This window comes from Mobula hypostoma, chromosome 16 (assembly GCF_963921235.1).
Source record: "Mobula hypostoma chromosome 16, sMobHyp1.1, whole genome shotgun sequence".
Lineage (NCBI taxonomy): Eukaryota > Metazoa > Chordata > Chondrichthyes > Myliobatiformes > Myliobatidae > Mobula > Mobula hypostoma.
In genome coordinates this window covers 53,440,551-53,461,126 of record NC_086112.1, presented here as the reverse complement: position 1 = coordinate 53,461,126, position 20,576 = coordinate 53,440,551, and the positions used below count along the sequence as shown (strand labels likewise).

At 38.4% G+C, this 20,576-nt stretch overlaps 1 protein-coding gene across 2 annotated transcripts in view; it reads right to left on the bottom strand.

The window, feature by feature from the left end:
* Positions 1-20,576, bottom strand: part of LOC134357404 (fibrillin-2) — a 347,942-nt gene that overhangs the window by 55,716 nt on the left and 271,650 nt on the right. For both annotated transcript variants that reach the window (XM_063068953.1, XM_063068954.1), the window contains 6 exons: positions 19,248-19,397; positions 8,231-8,302; positions 5,787-5,912; positions 3,071-3,196; positions 1,263-1,388; positions 732-848 (listed from right to left, as the gene is read on the bottom strand). In XM_063068953.1, coding sequence (XP_062925023.1) covers positions 732-848; positions 1,263-1,388; positions 3,071-3,196; positions 5,787-5,912; positions 8,231-8,302; positions 19,248-19,397 — 717 coding nt within the window. The remainder of the gene's footprint in view (positions 1-731; positions 849-1,262; positions 1,389-3,070; positions 3,197-5,786; positions 5,913-8,230; positions 8,303-19,247; positions 19,398-20,576) is intronic.

The window sequence follows — 20,576 nt, the reverse complement described above, 5'->3', positions numbered from 1 at the left end:
ATTAAATCTATTGAGTGAAAACTTTGTTGTCAAGACAGTTTCTACCAACTGAAAGTGTAGTTTCAGATTCCAGTAGCAGAGGAAAGTAAAAGGTATGAAGAAAAAGAAGCACAAAGGAATTTTTAATATCAGCTAACAGACTATTGGCTAGGAATTTCTTTGGTATTACTTTGTTAATGTTACTTTGTAGAAACATTATTTATGCATAAACATTGTTTCTCCACTCAATTTCTGAGGAATTTCTTAGTCTAAGAGGGCAAAACCCTTCTGAGGAATATTTCCCATGAAAATACTACAATTATTCCATATGACAGTTAAGTACATTCCTCAGTACCATTTAATGTGGCAGATGCTGTACAATTCCCCACAAATCCTGAGAGTCTGGTACACAGCAATACACCCAAAAGGAAAGAGGTACTCTAGATTAAGTGTTAAATCTTGTCTTGTTTTCTATTAACAACTCTATAATTTGTGTTGTTTATAACCACCTGCATTATTTGCTGGAAATATGTGATATATGTAAAAACACATCTTAATAATTTCAACTTATGTGACATTTGCCTATTAATATCTTAGTAATTTATAGATTCCTACAAGTCAAAATTGACGTTTGCTGAACATTGTTAAGGCAACTTGCTTTTTAATAATTATGGATTAATCAAGACTAAATTAACAGCATTTTGCAAAAGAAACAGTCTCATTAGAAGCCCCACTGTTAGTTTGTGCCTCACCCGTGCAGTCATTATTGTGAGTTAACTCAAATCCTGGGAAACAGAGACAATTGTAAGATCCCACAGTGTTCTTGCAGGTTCCATTTCCGCAAGGCTGTCGTTCACATTCATCGATATCTGTAAATGTTAAATTATTCTGTTAACTAGTTTATTACATAATCCATATTGTATAACCTGGTAAGCATTTGTGCTGCAAAAAAAAAGCCAAGCGTTATGTTAAAAGTGAAAGAACAAATAGCTGTTGCATCTTTTGTTTCACAAACATAAATAAATCTGCTCATTGTTTGGCTGGTGTTTATTTCTGTTCTTTTAGAATACTTGATTTTTTCTTAATCAATTTGTTATGCATTATTAGTTTCTTCTTTACTTGCTTAATATGAAATCATTTACGTGCTGCTCTGTTTACAAGCGACTTTAGCTGGTACATACATAGATGCTCACTAATGCATTTCATATCTGTTAACATTCACAGTGATGAAACAACATACCATTAACCCTGATGCTGATAACAATGCTTAAAGCCTCACTTACCCATGCACATGGTCTGATCAGGAGTTGGCTTGAAGCCATTATGACATATACATCGATAACCTCCTCTTAGATCAATACAGTCACCATGGCTGCAGACATTTGGAATTTCCAGGCACTCATTACGATCTAAGAGAATCATGTTGAACAATTTTTGGTAATGATAGAAAAAAGAACATTTCAAATAATTGACCCCTTCCAGGTCATTACACTTTCTTAACCCCATTCCCACATTTCTAGTTAACAACTTTTGACCTCATACCATCTTATGTTATTCCTTTTCAACAAGCTAATTCTGAATCCAAACAGCCAATGCACTGTGGATCCCATGCATCTTAACTTTCTGGATCAGCTTACCATGACAGACTTTGTCGAATGCCTTACGAAAATCTATGTCAACAACATTCACTGCTCTAGCTTTATCAATTACCTTCGTCAGCTCCTCAAAACCTCAATCAAGTTAGTAACACAAGACTTGCCCCAAACAAAGCTATGCTTACTGTCCCTAATTAGATCATGGTTTTCCAATTGCTCATAAACCCTGTCCTTAAGAATCCTCTCCAATAGCTTCAGTACCACTGACATGAGACTCATTGATCTACAATTTCTGGGAGCAGCCTTATTTCCCTTCTTGAACAAAGGAACAACATAGCTAATCACCAGTCTCCAGGGCATCATCTGCATCTAGAGAAGTCATAAAAATCTTGGTCAAGGCTTCAGCATTTTCATCTCTTTCCTCTCTCAATAACATGGGTATATCCCATCAGGTCCTGTGGACTCATCTACCTTAATACTCTTTATGAGACCAACATCACCTCTTCCATTATCTCAAAATGTCTGAGCACATTAGCATGCACCACACTGATCTCACTACCCTTCACATCCTTGTTCTTTGGAGCAGACAGAAACGAGGTACTCATTTAGGACCTTTCCTACATCTTCATCCTCTGAGCACGTGTGCCCTCCTTTATCCTTGAGTGGCCCTACCCTCTCCCTAGTTATCCTCCTGCTCTTGACATATGTATAGACTGCCTTCGGATTCTCTTTAATTCTTCTTGCCAAGGACTTTCATGCCACCACCACCCCCACTCCCGGTCCTCCTAATTCTCTTCTTGAGTTTTGGACATTACAATTTCATCCAGTTAAACACAGACAGGAATAAAACCTTTATCTTCAGCTGATGCCTCAAAACCTTGTCACTAATTTCAGTTTCTTCACACTAGATGCTGCAAACTGAACCAATCCTGAACTGAGTTTCTGACTTCATATCATCTTCATCACCTGATACTACTAGTGACAAAATAATCAGGGGAAAAAGGTAGTAGCAATGTAAATATAAGGAAAAGAGCAGTGAAGTTATTCTACTTCAAACTGATAACATTTGTTTTCCTCTGTACTGCTGTGCTATGCTGTTTGCTTATCCAGTCCCTCAATACTTCATTAAATTTCTGAAGTATATGTTGAAGTTCCTTTTTGGCCTAATTTCTCTCTATTTCTGAAGTCTTTTTCAAGATACAAATTGGAATTCCTGTGCATCTTACTCTTGTACCACCATTTCCATCAGCTGCTTTAGCCCTTGCTGTGGGAACCCTCTCAATAAACTGAATACATCATTTGTTTAACACTTTTTTCCCCATATACCTCTGAGGAACACTCATAGGGATATCTTTTCCATGATTGGGATGTGATAAATGCAAGAAGTAATAATGGTAATAGCCACTTTTACCAATTTGCTTGCTGATATATTATTATAGGCTCCTGCTAATAAATGTAATTTTCAATAAAATCTGCTTTACTGAACATAATCTTACCAATGCAAGCTCCATTTTGTGCTAATTTATATCCAGCAGAACATTCACAACGATAACTGCCGGGAATATTAATACAATCTGCATTTCTTTGGCAAAGAATGTCACCATTACTGCATTCATCAATATCTGAAATAAAATCAATAGCACCAGTGATCATATTACTGTCAGTGACTCTGTAATGACATTTAAAAGCTAAAATTACAAGCTTTATTGGAATATTGTCAACATAAAACTTAACTCTACAGTACAATAGGAAACCCAGACCTTAAAATAGTAACATACATCAAAGTTGCTGGTGAACGCAGCAGGCCAGGCAGCATCTATAGGAAGAGGCGCAGTCGACGTTTCAGGCCGAGACCCTTCGTCAGGACTAACTGAAGGAAGAGTGAGTAAGGGATTTGAAAGCTGGAGGGGGAGGGGGAGATGCAAAATGATAGGAGAAGACAGGAGGGGGAGGGATAGAGCCGAGAGCTGGACAGGTGATAGGCAAAAGGGGATACGAGAGGATCATGGGACAGGAGGTCCGGGAAGAAAGACAAGCGGGGGGTGACCCAGAGGATGGGCAAGAGGTATATTCAGAGGGACACAGGGAGAAAAAGGAGAGTGAGAGAAAGAATGTGTGCATAAAAATGAGTAACAGATGGGGTACGAGGGGGAGGTGGGGCCTTAGCGGAAGTTAGAGAAGTCAATGTTCATGCCATCAGGTTGGAGGCTACCCAGACGGAATATAAGGTGTTGTTCCTCCAACCTGAGTGTGGCTTTTCTGTTTATAGCGCCAGATTATTGAAATTCAATTTAAACCAGAAACATAAAAAACACACAATACTCAGAATGGAGCAAGTTTCTGAAATCTAGCCTAAACATTCCCAACTGGAATGAACATGGGACTCTGGAACACAGAGGCTCAGATGTTAAGATTGTGGGCATATCTGATATTGGGGTCTCTGAATATATTCAAACGAAATCACCTTGCTGCAGATATCAGGCTGCTGGTTATCCTTTACACATCTCATCAGTGAAGGGTTGTCTGGCAGCCTCAGTGACGCGACTCAGAATTTGAAGCTGCTGTATTGCTAGAATGGTCCTTGCATACATATTTGAAGAAGAAGGTGAAAGGTACAATCAGGAAGATTGATGGTTTGGCACTGAGAGACAACTGAGAAGGAAGATGCCACAGAATATAGGCAACAAGGGGTAATCCAATTAATAAGAATATGATCTGAAATAAAGTGACTGGGAAATCAGAAAGGAAGCTTTTCCTGAGTGGGGCCAGCAGGAGGCAGCAAACTGGCATCCAGGTCCTTCACTCACATCTACAGAGCCTACCATTTTATTTAGGCTGGGCAGTGGATTTTCTTTATTGAGATATCACATATAGTGGCAGCATAGATCTTCAGCAGGCAATGACACACATCCTCCATGTCACTATATCGGAGGCTTAGACTTCCATTTAATGTCTGAAAAGTCAGGAGGTACCATCAAATCCTCAGGCCGAAAACATTACTTGCCAATGAACTGCACTATTAGAAACCGTGGTTCAATCACCATTCAGAGACTACTGGATTTATGTGCTAAAGAATTCTGTGGTCAATTCTGGTAATGTAGTACTTAAATGAAATTATTATTTGAAAAAGTCAACATTTTCCTCTTAATATCTCACTTTGGTTTACCTTGAGCTAAATATAACCTTGGATATGAACTTTTTTTTTGTTTTCATTGTCTTTCTGACAGATAGACTAAGATAGTAAAATTTTTAATAATATGTTGATTTAGGACTTTTAAAATCTAGTATACAATATGAACAGCACAAGGGTCTTTGACCCAAAAAATTAACTCTATTCCTCTTCCCACAGATGTGATCTGACTTGTTGAGTATTTCCCACATTTTCTGTTTTTATATTCGATGCGAGATGAATAACTTGTTACTACAAATGTAAAAAACAATTCAGGCAGGTTGAATCCACTGATCCAATACAACTTGATGCACCTTCACCAGCTCTATGGCCATATAATCGAACAAATATCTCACAACATAATTGATTTCTTTAGTTCTTTTTCATCAACTAAGCAAACTAATTTCATCAAATGAAAGTCAGCTGCTTTGATTGCAATATCTCTAAATTAGTGCAAAATATGAAATTATTTTCTTCAAGGAAAAGAAAATAACACAAGTCCAGCTTGCCCAACATTTCTTTTCCACTGGAAAGAGAAATAATTTACAATTATCTTCTCTGAAATGGTGTCTTTTACAGCTTCCCATTCAATTCAAATTGCCAGGTAAAAGGATATGGCATCAGGAGTTCCCATCCTCCTTTATTTTTTAAGCATGATTTTCAAAATGTTAGCAACATACACAGATCTGTAGATTTTCTCATTTCAAAATGTTAACTTGTGCTCCAAATATCAAATATGCTTTAATGTGTAACAATCATTATAGAATATATATTAAAGATTATTTGAACGTTTAGAACAAAGCAGTTTGATTGCAGTGTTTTGTTGGTGTGGAAAGTGAACGTCATATTGCAAACGTTACAGGATAATTTATAAATGCACTAACAAACCCTGGTGAGAATTTTTGAACATTAAGCAATCAATAAATACATATAGTTTACAGTTATTAAAGATACTAACTTAAGAATATCTAGCATGTCAAGATAGAACTCCTAAGGTCAACTTATCACGTTTGGAAATCTTTGTATAATGAATACAACAGTACCTTCACAGATGAGAAGCAAGTCGTTGTAACTAAATCCCATTGGACACTCACAGCGGAAGCTTCCAATTTGATTAATGCATACACCATTGGCACAAATGCCTGGGATTTCTCTGCATTCATCAATATCTAGAGATAAGAAAACTATGTTTAGACCCAAATACTCTATATACAGTATTTATTGTGACTTTCACTGAATATTTCATCATGTTTGACTGAAATGTTTAGTTCCTTGAATACAATATAAGCAAAGGGGGGAAATTTGATCTTGCTTTACTTTTTCAGGAATAACATATAGGGCTAACCTCTCATGTCAGGTAATGCTCAAACAAGACCAGCAGAAGAACTGCTTAGGTACTGAAGAAATACTTCTGACAGCTACCAAAATCAGCATTTAAAATTTGAACCATTAACATTTAACTAGAAGGAAAGTGAAAGATTACTTTGGGCAGAATGATTGGCTCCATCCCTACTAACAGGTAGACTATGCTAATAAGTCTGCAAAGCATTGTAAACTATAAATATTTTACTTAATACACATTATTTTCCAGGCTGAAATAAGAATAACTAGCAACTTGAAGAACATAGCTTGGAGAGAATGCAATACAATCTATTGGGAACAAATATGGAGTCCTAGTTACCGGGAGAAATTATACATACACTGACTGTAGATCATGGAACTTACAAGTTTTCAAGACATTAAAGCAAGATAAAGTAAAACAAGATCAATTTACTGGGAAGTGTAGGAAATGACATCGTTCTAAAGCAGGGGTTCCTAGCCTGAGGTGCATGGAAGCTTCGGATAATTTAAGGGGTCCATGGCATAAAAAAGGGTTGGGAACCCCTGTTCCAAAGGGTATAGACAAGAAACATGCAGAACACAGATGTGATTAGAAATTCATTTTCACAAACATCAATTACTACTACAAGGGAGAAGGTGCTCAAAAGCCTGTGTCTCCATTCCTCCTGCAGTCCACAACCAGCTCCTTTGTTTTTGTGACATTGAAGGAGAGGTTGTTTGCTTGACACGACTGTGTCAGGGTGCTGGACTTCTCTGTCAGCTGCATCATTATTATTTGAGATTAGGTCAATCAGTGTAGTATTGTCAGCAAATTTAATTAGCAGATTGGAGATTAGTATCAATTAATGCTAACTTTATTGTTAATTTTACATCTGAGATAATGTCTTTTTAAGCAAATTTTGGAATATGGAGGTAAATTACAGAACATCTGCTAAGTTATTGAATGGCTGAACTGCTTTAAGAGGCAATCTGATCTGCACTTATTAATGTATTACTAAAGGAAAACAGACAAAGCATGCTTCAAGATTTCCAACGCTTCAAAAGCATTCTAGCTAACTTATGTTTGTGTGTTAAGGAATCTCAACAAGTAAAAACTATCATAATCAATAATAATTTCATTTATAAGTTATGAAAACCTTTTTTTCACTATGTTGCTAATTTGTAATGAAGCAAAATGTTTCTTTATTTCATTTAAGTGATATCTTTCTATTTGTAAAAAAAATGAGACCAACTCTCTTTGTTTCTGGGGTTAAATAGCTATTTTAAACAAAGGCTGTGTTGTCATTTTGAAAGGAAGAAGAGAAGAACCTCACAAGACTGTTCCCATAGCTTTACAAAAATTTCAGCCTTTTTTTAAACAAGTAATCTCAAACAACTATGATGAATCATACTTACAAAAATATTTACGTTTTGAGCATTTCCAGTAGCATATTTGAAAATAAATTGGAAATTCCCTTGAAACGAAATAAATAGCAAACTATATTATCTTTCAAGTCACCTCACACGCATCTTACCAACAGAGATGACTCATACTTATAGTCCAGTTTTGTCTTCATAACTTGGACCAGTAGTTGAGCTCTCATTGAACATTTGTTTTTACACCTTTCCTGGTTTTATGCTATATTGAAATCATTACAATGTAGAATCCAGACAAGAGGAATTCTGCAGATGCTGGAAATTCAAGCAACACACATCAAAGTTGCTGGTGAATGCAGCAGGCCAGGCAGCATCTCTAGGAAGAGGTACAGCCTGAAGCGTCGACTGTACCGCTTCCTAGAGATGCTGCCTGGCCTGCTGCGTTCAACAGCAACTTAATCCAGTTGGGTTGGAGGATTTCAGAGTAAATTTATTCAGTTCCCAAGAGCAGCTTTAGTCTAAATTGGGCTTAAGACTTTCTTGTTCTTTGATTTTTTAGCGTAGTGACTGTTTCCTGTAACTTATTCCCCTCCCTCATCATTGGAGTATCAGTGTAACAGAGAAGCATAATTCCCAAGATTTTAGGAGATGGGGATTACATATTGTGTGAGATTCTTGATTTACAATTAATCATGGATTCCCATGAAATTTTTTTAATACAAAAGCTACCAAAATGAAATATTTTATAAGGACTTTATGGCATATTTAACAATGGAACACCTCTACTTACCAACAGGTTTTCCGGTTCCAAAGTCAATGGTATAACCAGGACCTTGATTTCCACACAACAGCTGGTATTTAGCTAAAATGTATAATTATATCAATAAAAAGGTGTATTACTTTTCCATGAATTAAATGTTATTCTATCATGCAAACTCTTCTTAGATCCAATACACAAGTAATTTTCCATGTTTATTGACTTATTCCTTGTTCTAACAAGGATTCCTTGTTCTATCTAATCACTTTTGACATTTATTGATTTATGATTCAATCAATTCAAGATGCAAGATTAGTTAATGTCATTTCCAGTATAGAAGTGTAAAGGAGAACAAAATAATTTTTACTCTGGAACCAATGCAGCGCAAAAAAACCCCAAGATAAAGAACAAAAGAATAAAAAAGCACAATAAATATCAATATATAAGACAGCAAATATAAATAGATTGATTGTATGTACATAAAGTAATGCTAGGTACAGGACTGTCTGTACAAAAGGTGACTCTGATAGGAAATGATAAAGTAGTGGTGGGCAGGAATGTTCTGGGATGGGTTAGTGGGTGGAGGTGTTGATTAGCATTACTGCTTGGGGAAAGTAACTGTTTTTGAGTCTGGTGGTCCTGGTGAGTTTCTGAAGAGAGCTTGACTATGCACAATCGTATTTAGAATATAGATGCTCCTGTTTATGTCTCTAAGTCACTAGAACTCCCTGGGAATTGGGAATTATATTTAAGGAATATGGATGTATAAGCTAGGTTAACTTAGCTGAAAACTATGTATTCTGGCATTTGGTATCAGAGGGGTAGGTAACTTCAGATGCACATTATGATAGAAAGGATGCGTTGTCTTAGTGAATACGTAAAAGAGGTAACAATAATATAAAGTGAAATGGTGCTGATCAATGTGGCTAAATGGTGAAAATAATATCAATTAAGTATCTATTTTATGAGATTACTGTTTCAGTCTTTATTTCAAAAGTCATATTTAAATATTTTGGAGTAGATCTTTTGCCTTCATGCTGGCACTTTCCACAGCATGCCTGGCTTTCAGTGTTGGCATCAGAATAAATTGGCAGCACCCATCTCTGATGCCTTTGTGGAATGTAGAAGGTGTTATGAAATTCCACAGGCTTCCCAGTATACAGGCTGACAGCTGGCCCATGGAACTTACACCAGGTTGGAACCCATAATTCAATTAAAATTTACTGGTTTAATCTCAAAATAGATATTTATCCTGTCTCATTCTCAGTCAATAGTTTCTTCTTTGAGAAGTTCCATAACATTCTTTTATTCCTTCTCTTACATGGAAAATGTTGAAATAGATGTAAATTAAATAGACACAGAATATATGTTTGTAAAGTGTGAACTTCCCTGGGATTTTAGTGCTCAGGATTATATTTAGAAAATGGTCAAGTCTGAAAGTTTAATGTAGAAGTTGCTTAAATTCAGAGAACTTAAATGACAGATATTTCAGCACAACAAGAGTCCATCAACTTTGACAAGTACAAAATCCACTTCACAGCATTAACAGAAGTAATGACCTAAGCATTTGTTCAATAAAGCTTTCTAAACATTGGATGATCGAACTTGGAGATCGAATAAATCATATGGAACAGGGCATATTGAGTTCACATGAAGTGTTCTGATATACATACTTTAAAACTTTTGGTACAGTGATGAGAAAGAAGAAACTATAAAGACAGGGAAACATGGGGTTGTAAAATAAACGTGGTTGCAGTACAAAATAACACTCTGGGGACTGAGGACGTTACAAAGTTAAGCTCAAATATTTGTGTTTTTTATGTGCTTGACATTTGCAATAAAGTGGAGGAATTAATTATGCAAATAAACATGAACATTTAACGTATAAGCAGGATGATGGAAATATTACTGCAGAAGGATCGGAGATGGGAAGTGAACATCTAAGAGACTTCAGCATTTAGTCATAGAAAAGCACAGCATAGAAACAGGTCCTTCAGCCCATTCAGTCTGTGTCAAACCATTTAAACTGGCTTGACCCACCGACCTGCAGCGGGACCTTAGCCCTCCATACCTCCCTTCCATGTATTTATCCAAACTTCTCTCAAATGTTGAAATCAAGCTTGCCTACGTTACTTGCACTGGCAACTCATTCCACGCTCTCGCGACTCTCTGATTGAAGAAGTTTCCCCTCATGTTGCCCTTTAATACTTCACCTTTCGCCCTTAACCCATGACCTCTACTTGTAGTCCCACCAACCTCAGTGGAAAAAAGCCTGTTTGCATTTCCCTTCTCTATACCCCTCATGATTTTGTATAGCTCTATCAAGTCTCCCCTCAATCTTCTACGTTCCAGGAAATAACCTATTCTACCTTTCCTTATATCTCAGGTATTCGAGTCCTGGCAACATCCTTGCAAATTTTCTCTGCACTCTTTCAACCCCGTTTGCACCTTTCCTGTAGGTAGGTGACGAAAATATCACACAATATTCCAAATTAAGCCTAACAACATTTTATACAAATTCAACATAATATCCTGTCTCCTGTATTCAATACTTAGATTTATGATGGCCAATGTACCAAAAGCTTTCTTTACAACCCTGTCTACCTGTGCCACCACTTCTAGTGAATTATGGACCTGTATTCTCAGATCCCTTTGTTCTACAGCACTCCTCAGTGCCCTACCGTTCAGTGTATAAGATATATCCTGGTTGATCCTACAGAAATGTAACACCTCACACTCATCTGCATTAAATTCCATCTGCCATTTTTCAGCCCATTTTTACAGCTAGTCTAAATCCCGCTGCAAGCTCTGATAGTCTTCCTCCCTGTCCAATCCACCCACAATCTTCATGTCATCCAGAAATTTGCAGATCCAGTTAACCACGCTATCATTCAGATCATTGATAGAGATGACAAACAACAATGCACCTAGCACCGATCCCTTTGGCACTCCACTATTTACTAGCCAAAAATCAGAGAGGCAACCATTTACTACCACTCTCAGGCTTTTCCCACAAAGCCAATGTCTAATCCAATTTACTACCTCATCCTGAATGCCGATCAGCTGAATTCTTCATGATCAACCTCCCATGTGGGATGTCAAGTGGCTTGCAAATGTCCAAGTAGACAACATCCATTGTCTTCATCAATTTTCCTGGTAACTTCCTCAAAAACTCTATAAGATTGGTTAGGCACGACCTACTATGCACAAAGCCAAGCTGACAATCCCTAATCAGTCCCTGTCTATACCTGCTGAATGTTGAAAGGACTAGATAAGGTGGATGTGGAGAGGATGTTTCCTATGGTGGGGGGTATCCAGAACTAGAGGCACAGCCTCAAAATTGAGGGGCGACCTTTTAGAACGGAGGAATTTTTTAGCCACAGAGTAGTGAATCCATGGACTGCTCTGTCACAGCCTGCAGTGAAGACCAAGTCTGTGGGTAGATTTAAGGTGGAAGTTGATTGATTCCTGTCCTGATCGGTCAGGGTATCAAAGGATATGGTGAGAAGGCAGGTGTAAGGGGTTGAGTGGGATCTGGGCTCAGCCATGATGGAACGGTGGAGTATACTCAATGGTCTGAATGACATAACTTGCTCCTATGTTTTATGGTCTTATCCAAATAGTCACATAACTGGTCCCTTAGAATACCTTCCAATAACTTTCCCACTAATGATGTCAAGCTCACTGGCGTTTAATTTCCTGGTTTCTTTTTAGAGCTTTTCTTAAACAACAGAATAACATTAGCTATTTTCCAATCCTCCAGTACCATACCTATCGCCAGGAATGATTTAAATATTTCTGCTAGGGCCCCTGCAATTTCTGCACTTGCTCCCACAGGGTTCAAGGGAACACCTTGTCAAGGCCTGGGGATTTATACATCCTAATTGCCTCAAGACAACACCTTATCCTCTGCAATCTGTATAGGGTCCATGACCTCGTTTCTGCTTTGCCTCACTTCTGTAGATTCTGTGTCTATCTCCCGAGTAAATACTGATGCAAGAAATCTTTTTAAGATCTACCCCATCTCTTTTGGTTCCACGCACAGATTACCGTTCTGATCTTCCAGTGAACCAATTTAGTTCCTTGTAATCCTTTTGCTGCTCACATATCTGTAGTGTCTGTTAGGATTCTTCATCACCTTGTTTGCCAGGGCAACCTCGTGCCTTCTTTTAGACCTCCTGATTTATTTCTCAAGTATTCTCTTGTATTTCTTATACTCCATGAGTACCTCATTTGTTCCTATGTGCCCATACTTGCTCTGTACCTCCTTGTTTTTTTCTTAACCAGGGCCTCAATGTCTCTTGCAAATCAAAATTTCCTAAATCTGTTATCTTTACCTTTTATTCTGACAGGCACATACAAGTGTTGTACTCTCAAAATTTCACTTTTGAAGGCCTCCGACTTACCAGGTACACCTTTGTCAGAAAACAGCCTGTCCCAATCCATACCTGCCAGATCCTTGGCCCTTCTCCAATTAATAATCTCAATTTACGGACCAGACCTATTTTCTTCTTTCAATGTTTACTTTGAAACTAATGGCATTATGATCACTTGATGCAAAGTGTTTCCCTACACAGACTTCTGTCACCTGCTCTGTCTCATATTCGCTTATAGCAGATCGAGTATGGTACATCCTTTCATTGGGACTTCCATGTATTGATTAAGGAAACCTTCCTGAACACATTTGACAAACTCTATCTCATCTAGTCCTTTTACATTATGTGAACCCCAATCAATATGTAGGAAATTAATATTACCTACTAAAACAACCTTATGTTTCTTGCAACAGTATGTGATCTCTCCGCAAATTTGTTCCTTTAAATCCTCAGACTATTGGGTGGTCTGTAATATAGCCCCATTAATGTGGTCATAACTTTCTTATTCCTCAGTTCCACCTATAATGCCTCACTAGACTGTAGAACATCCAAGAAGAAGACATATTAATTGGTCTGATAAAGTGGTAAGTGATAAAATGGTGACTCAAGACCAATGGATTAATTAAGAACAGGGACATAAAGTTGGAGAGGAAGCTTGCAGGCAACATAAAAACTGACTGTAAGATTCTATAGAAATGTGAAGAGAGGAAAAAACAAGATGAAATACAAAACTTTTAAGCCAGAAGAAAGGAAATTTATAATAGAAATGAATAAATGATTGTTTAAACAGAGAGTTTGGGACAATTTTCACAAAAGAGGACAAAAATTATCTCCCAAAGCATTGAGATGAATGTCCACTAAGTGGGAGGAACTGAAGAAATCGGTAATAGTAGGGAAATGTGGGAGAAGTGATCGGTTTGAAGGCCAATATATCCTCAAAGCCTGATATACTATTTCTTTGAATACTTTAGCAAGGTCTCAGAAATAGTGGGTGCATTGATGGACATTTTCTGACAGTTTTTGGAGTCTGGAATATTGCCATTAGAAGTTCAGAAGTCGAGGCACAATGGCCTGAGCTCCGAGTCTGTGAGTTTCTGTGATTCTGCTGGGAAAGTCGAAGGCCCAGTGTCTACAAGTCTGAGTCCACTGCAGGCCAAAGACAGCCTGTCCTGGGGTCGGAGGGCTGTTTATGTAGGTCTGTGGATGGAAGGGAGGAACGGAGCTCATTTTGCTGCTGTTGATTTGATTTGCCACTTATTGTGTTTTGTTTTATTTTGTTCTGTATTGCTCTGCTGAGCATTGTGGACAAGCTATGTTGGCGTGGAATGTGTGGCGACACTTGTGGGCTGCCTCCAGCACATCCCTAGTTTGTGTTGGCTGTTAACGCAAACAACACGGTTCACTGTATGCCTCGATGCACGCGTGATAAATAAATCTGAATCTTGAATCTTGGATCAGTTACTGTGGATTGTAGGGAATCCAGTGCAGTTCAAATATTTGAAGAAAAAAAAGAGGGAGAGAAAGGGGGAATTATAGACTGAATAGTCACATATCAATAGTGAGCTTAACAAAGATGTGATGGTAGACTTATATTCATTGCAGTTTAGAAGACTCAGGGGGAACCTCATAAAAATTTATAAAGTTCTGAAAAGACTAGATAAACTAGTTGCAGGGAAGTGTGTCCCAATATTTGGAAGTCCAGAACCAGGATTACAGCCCATTCCTGCCATTTCCATATAACGGATACAACTAATTAAACTCAGCATCAGCACTGGGCTAATAATTCACATCCACCCAAAATCACTGGGCTGGACAATGCATACAATGCCAGATGCCTGCTTCTTTAAATGAGCCCTCTACCAGCAAATGACCCATAGTCAGAATACCTATGGTGATCAGAAGAAAGAGACCTTGAAGCATATGTCAAGGAAAAATATGCAGACATCACAGACATCCCACTCTGCAAAAACTCATTTCAGGGAGGTAGCACCACCATTTCAGGAAGGTAGCACACCCACCCACCACAACCCCATACTATGTAATACTTTGTTTAGTGATTTTGTCTAATCTGTAAATCAAGTTGGGTATATCAATTAGGGATAGTATCAATTCCAAAGAAGTAGCATACAAATTAGCCAGAGAAAGTGGCTCACCTGAGGACTGGGAGAAATTCAGAGTTCAGCAGAGGAGGACAAAGGGCTTAATTAGGAAGGGGAAAAAAGATTATGAGAGAAAACTGGCGGGGAACATAAAAATGGACTGTAAAAGCTTTTATAGATATGTAAAAAGGAAAAGACTGGTAAAGACAAATGTAGGTCCCCTGCAGACAGAAACAGGTGAATTGATTATGGGGAGCAAGGACATGGCAGACCAATTGAATAATTACTTTGGTTCTGTCTTCACTAAGGAGGACATAAATAATCTTCCAGAAATAGTAAGGGACAGAGGGTCCAGTGAGATGGAGGAACTGAGTGAAATACATGTTAGTAGGGTAGTGGTGTTAGGTAAATTGAAGGGATTGAAGGCAGATAAATCCCCAGGGCCAGATGGTCTGCATCCTAGAGTGCTTAAGGAAGTAGCCCAAGAAATAGTGGATGCATTAGTGATAATTTTTCAAAACTCGTTAGATTCTGGACTAGTTCCTGAGGATTGGAGGGTGGCTAATGTAACCCCACTTTTTAAAAAAGGAGGGAGAGAGAAACCGGGGAATTATAGACCGGTTAGCCTAACGTCGGTGGTGGGGAAACTGCTGGAGTAAGTTATCAAGGATGTGATAACAGCACATTTGGAAAGCGGTGAAATGATTGGACAAAGTCAGCATGGATTTGTGAAAGGAAAATCATGTCTGACGAATCTCATAGAATTTTTTGAGGATGTAACTAGTAGAGTGGATAGGGGAGAACCAGTGGATGTGGTATATTTGGATTTTCAAAAGGCTTTTGACAAGGTCCCACACAGGAGATCAGTGTGCAAACTTAAAGCACCCGGTATTGGGGGTAAGGTATTGCTGTGGATGGAGAATTGGTTAGCAGACAGGAAGCAAAGAGTGGGTATAAACGGGACCTTTTCAGAATGGCAGGCGGTGACTAGTGGGGTACCGCAAGGCTCAGTGCTGGGACCCCAGTTGTTTACAATATATATTAATGACTTGGATGAGGGAATTAAATGCAGCATCTCCAAGTTTGCGGATGACACGAAGCTGGGTGGCAGTGTTAGCAGTGAGGAGGATGCTAAGAGGATGCAGGGTGACTTGGATAGGTTGGGTGAGTGGGCAAACTCATGGCAGATGCAATTTAATGTGGATAAATGTGAAGTTATCCATTTTGGTGGCAAAAATAGGAAAATAGATTATTATCTGAATGGTGGCCGATTAGGAAAAGGGGAGGTGCAACGAGACCTGGGTGGCATTATACACCAGTCATTGAAAGTGGGCATGCAGGTACAGCAGGCGGTGAAAAAGGCGAATGGTATGCTGGCATTTATAGTGAGAGGATTCGAGTACAGGAGCAGGGAGGTACTACTGCAGTTGTACAACGCCTTGGTGAGACCACACCTGGAGTATTGTGTGCAGTTTTGGTCCCCTAATCTGAGGAAAGACATCTTTGCCATAGAGGGAGTACAAAGAAGGTTCACCAGATTGATTCCTGGGATGGCAGGACTTTCATATGAAGAAAGACTGGATGAACTGGGCTTGTACTCGTTGGAATTTAGAAGATTGAGGGGGGATCTGATTGAAACGTATAAGATCCTAAAGGGATTGGACAGGCTAGATGCAGGAAGATTGTTCCCGATGTTGGGGAAGTCCAGAACGAGGGGTCACAGTTTGAGGATAGAGGGGAAGCCTTTTAGGACCGAGATTAGGAAAAACTTCTTCACACAGAGAGTGGTGAATCTGTGGAATTCTCTGCCACAGGAAACTGTTGAGGCCAGTTCATTGGCTATGTTTAAGAGGGAGTTAGATATGGCCCTTGTGGCTACGGGGGTCAGGGGGTATGGAGGGAAGGCTGGGGCGGGGTTCTGAGTTGGATGATCAGCCATGATCATAATAAATGGCAGTACAGGCTCGAAGGGCCGAATGGCCTACTCCTGCACCTATTTTCTATGTTTCTATGTTTCTATATGCAGCAAATATGACATTAAAATATGTACTTATATTATCATGTTTATTCTATTACAACTTTAAGCAAGTCTACAGGGAGTTTGGCCTCATCACGCAGGACATCAATAGCGTAGCTCCTTGGCAGCCAGCCAGCTAGTTTAAATCAGGGGTCCCCAACCTTTTATTGCACTGCGCACCGGTTTAATATTGACAATATTCCTGCGGACCAGCCGACCCGGGGGTGGGGGGGGAGTGGGAGGAAGGGTGGTGGGTGTTGAACATGACTGGAATATAGGTGATAAGTCAACTGTAAGTCACTTGTAAGTGGCTACTACACTCAATTTCATTTCTAAAGGGGTTTATCTAATGAATTCCATACTAAACACACAGCGCATATTTTCCTCGCATGAATATAGTGATAAGTCAATTATAACAGTGGTCCCAAACCTCCGGGCCGCGAAGCATGCAGCGGTAGCCAGAACGCACTCAGCACATCTTTAAGAAAAAAGTCGAAATAAACAAGCTAATTGATTAGGTGCCGCCCGGCACGTAAATGTCGGCCCAGATCAGAGACGACGCAATCGCCAATCGCCTCTGATCTGGGCCGACATTTACATGCCGGGCGGCCCTAATTCCTTTGCATGTCTTGGGTCACTGATGACCTCGCGTGCGTTAAAACTCAACAGTGCGTGACAGGGAATGAGGAAAGGTGCAGCTGACTCATATCATTTCATATCACCAAATCATATTGTTTCCTCGCGGCCCGGTGGTTGGGAACCACGCTTAGCATGAAGAGAGGCCAATCAGGATGCTCGCTCTCCCCCTCCCTCTCAAAAAAATCTATTTCCGGGATATTGTATATAATTTCCGGGCGTCAGGGAGCCACTATCGATATGCAGGAGACTCCCGGAACTTCCGGGAGAGGTGCGATGTCTGACATCACAAGCAGGGCAAAGCAAACCATCATCCTCAGTGATGCAACACTGTCATAAAGACACATCCTTTCCTCAAAAGGTGCAGTGCGTCAGTAAAAAGGGAACCAAGTCCTTTAAAATCAGAGGAAATGCCTGCGCCTGTTGCAAACAGATTGATTTTTCCAGAATTGGATTCCTACATGTTTTTTTTGATAGACATCACCCTTGAATCAGGGCATTGTTCATGATGGACAGAATGACTGGTCAGTAGAATCATGTGTTTAACAGTTTGCAATATAGAATCATTTAGAAAAAAAAAAGTCCTGTATAATTAATTGCATATTATGGGTTTGATTGTTGCTTCTCCAAAGGCTTGAAGAGAAATGGCTCCTGAACTAGAGTGGATAAATGTCCTCACCCCAACCCCAAACTGATTCTACAACCTATGGGCTCACTTTCAAGGACTGTACAACTCATGTTCTCGATATTATTTATCACTTATTTATTTAGTATTATTACCATTTTTCTTTTTGTATATGCTCAATTTGTTATTTTTTTGCAGTTTGATTGTTGTCACGTTATGTTATGTGCGCAGTTTTTTTGTTGATTCTATTGTGTTTCTTTGTACCTATTGTGAATCCCTGCAAGAAGATGAATCTCAGGGTGGTATACAGTAACATATATGCACTTTGATAATAAGTTGACTTTGAACTTTGAAAACAGTGGACTAGGCAAAAAAAAAACACAATGGTTTAAGTTAAAGAACATTGGATGTCAAAATGAGACATTACAAAATGGATGAATTATGAACCACTGAATAGATTTTCTCATTCTAATGATCTATAAATCTTTGTATTTTTTGCTGCCTCTGGTCTTCTTGGCTGAAATGCATGTGGCTTAGATAGAAATGATGTTGCAATATAGAAAGAAATGATCAATCACATGTAACTACAGTATATTGCTCTGCATAGAATTACTGATCACAGTATTTTGAGTAGCTTCACTTTCAAAGTACATATTGATCAAAAAGGACACATAGAACCATTAATACAATGCCTTCTGTTTTCAATAAAGTGCAATTTTGGTTAATTCAGCAGTTTGATTAAAAGTTCAAAGTAAATGCTTCAGCTGAGTTTCATTTTGTGTTTCCTCGAAATGTTTGAGTGTGTTGATGTTTTTGATTTCCTCAAGGGCACACATTGCCACAAACATTTAATACTTGCTATTTTGAGATAGGACAAGAATAAATTGAGTGCCTGTCACCAATTTTCAATGGAAGTAATGAAAACTAGAGAGCGGGGTATTACTTATAGCTTCAGCATGGGAATGACCATATATTTCATTCATTCCAGAGTTGGCGAGCACAAGTATATTCACAAAAAAAAAACTAATGTAACTTCTTCCATTTTCAACTCACACAGTGTTTTCTAGCCACTGAGCCTACTAAATACCGTAGGAGAAAATGAAATCCATTCTTTCCTTTGTCTTGGTTTTCCAACAATTCGAAATACCCCGCAAGTTGTTTCTTTAAGCTAAATATTTTAGCTAAAACATAATATTTTATTTGCCTGAGTGAAAAAATGTACATTTTTTCATTTAACATTTCACTTTCATGAGCGAAGTGTTATGTGTGTAAAACAGTTGACAAGCTATTGACTCACATGTTGCAGGTGTCGGACAGGGTTCACAAGGTTTGTTCCAGCCTTTGCCAACGTTGTAGGAGCAGCAACACATTTTTTTAGTTAGGTTGAAGGGAAGCTCATTCTCACAGGTTTCATTATAATGCCGATAGCACAAGCTTTTCCTCATGTCTGGAAAATAAAACAGTAAGTGTACCCAAAACCAAAAACATATTTGTTTTCATAGTCATTAAGACGACAGATTATCTAGTTGGATTTTGGACTAACACATACCAACTGGTTTGTTGTTTCTAATCAAAAAAATTAATTATATATTGCTGCCGTTCTATTAGATGCCATTTGCTAGTGAATTCCAAGTGCAACTCAAAGGACTGCAGAGTTATACCTATAAGGAACTGTCATATTGATCTTCGTGTGATTTTCACATGATACATATCAGCTAGTGTAAACCATGAGATAAAACACCTTCAATATACTCTTTGTATTAAGTTTCCTAAGTTTGAGCTCAGTTCAAAATTTTTCATTCTGAACCCAATATTAAGTTTCTTCCCTTTGTTACTGTAAGCAATAGTACTAACTCGAGTTTTTGACAGCCTAAATCCAGGAATATTCCAGTGTTAATGACTAAAATAGCAAATTTCATTTTCTTCTATCCCTGTTCATAATTTCTTTTTTATTCTATAATTAAACCAATTACCAAGACATATGGCTGATTTCAATGATGAATAGGATTAATGTGGTGCAAATCTACTGAAAGATCTAATTGACTGCTTGGAATAGCCACACCATTTAATATTTATAAATAGAGCCTGTATAACTGATTCCAATGCTAATGGTTATTGCTATTTGCCCAAAATAGCTGGTCACTCAGAATGAATGTGAATGAAACAGAACTTTATTGATTCCCATACTTGTGTAGCACAATGGCAATGATTTTCAATGTCATTAACCAGTTTCCCCTTTATAGCTTGAGAGATACATAATTTGTCCATATTCTTATGTGCTTTATCTTTAGCTTGCAGTTTCAACAAAAGAAAGACTCAACAAACTTTACTTCTCATGTAATTTCAAAATGAAATACTCTCATAACTGTCTTTCCATTTAAATATGGAAGGAATTATATGCAAAAGTAATATTGAAAATGCACATTCAGTTTAATTACATTCAATGCTGTCATTAAATTGCAAAACTTGTAACAAAGATTTACAAGTATGTTCCTGGGACTGGGAAACTTGGGGTATAAGGAGAGACTGGATAGTACGGGATTTGTTTTTTCCTCAGAGCTTAGGAAACTGACAGGTGACTTTATAGAGGCTTAGAACATCATGAAGGTCATAAATGCATTTAGAC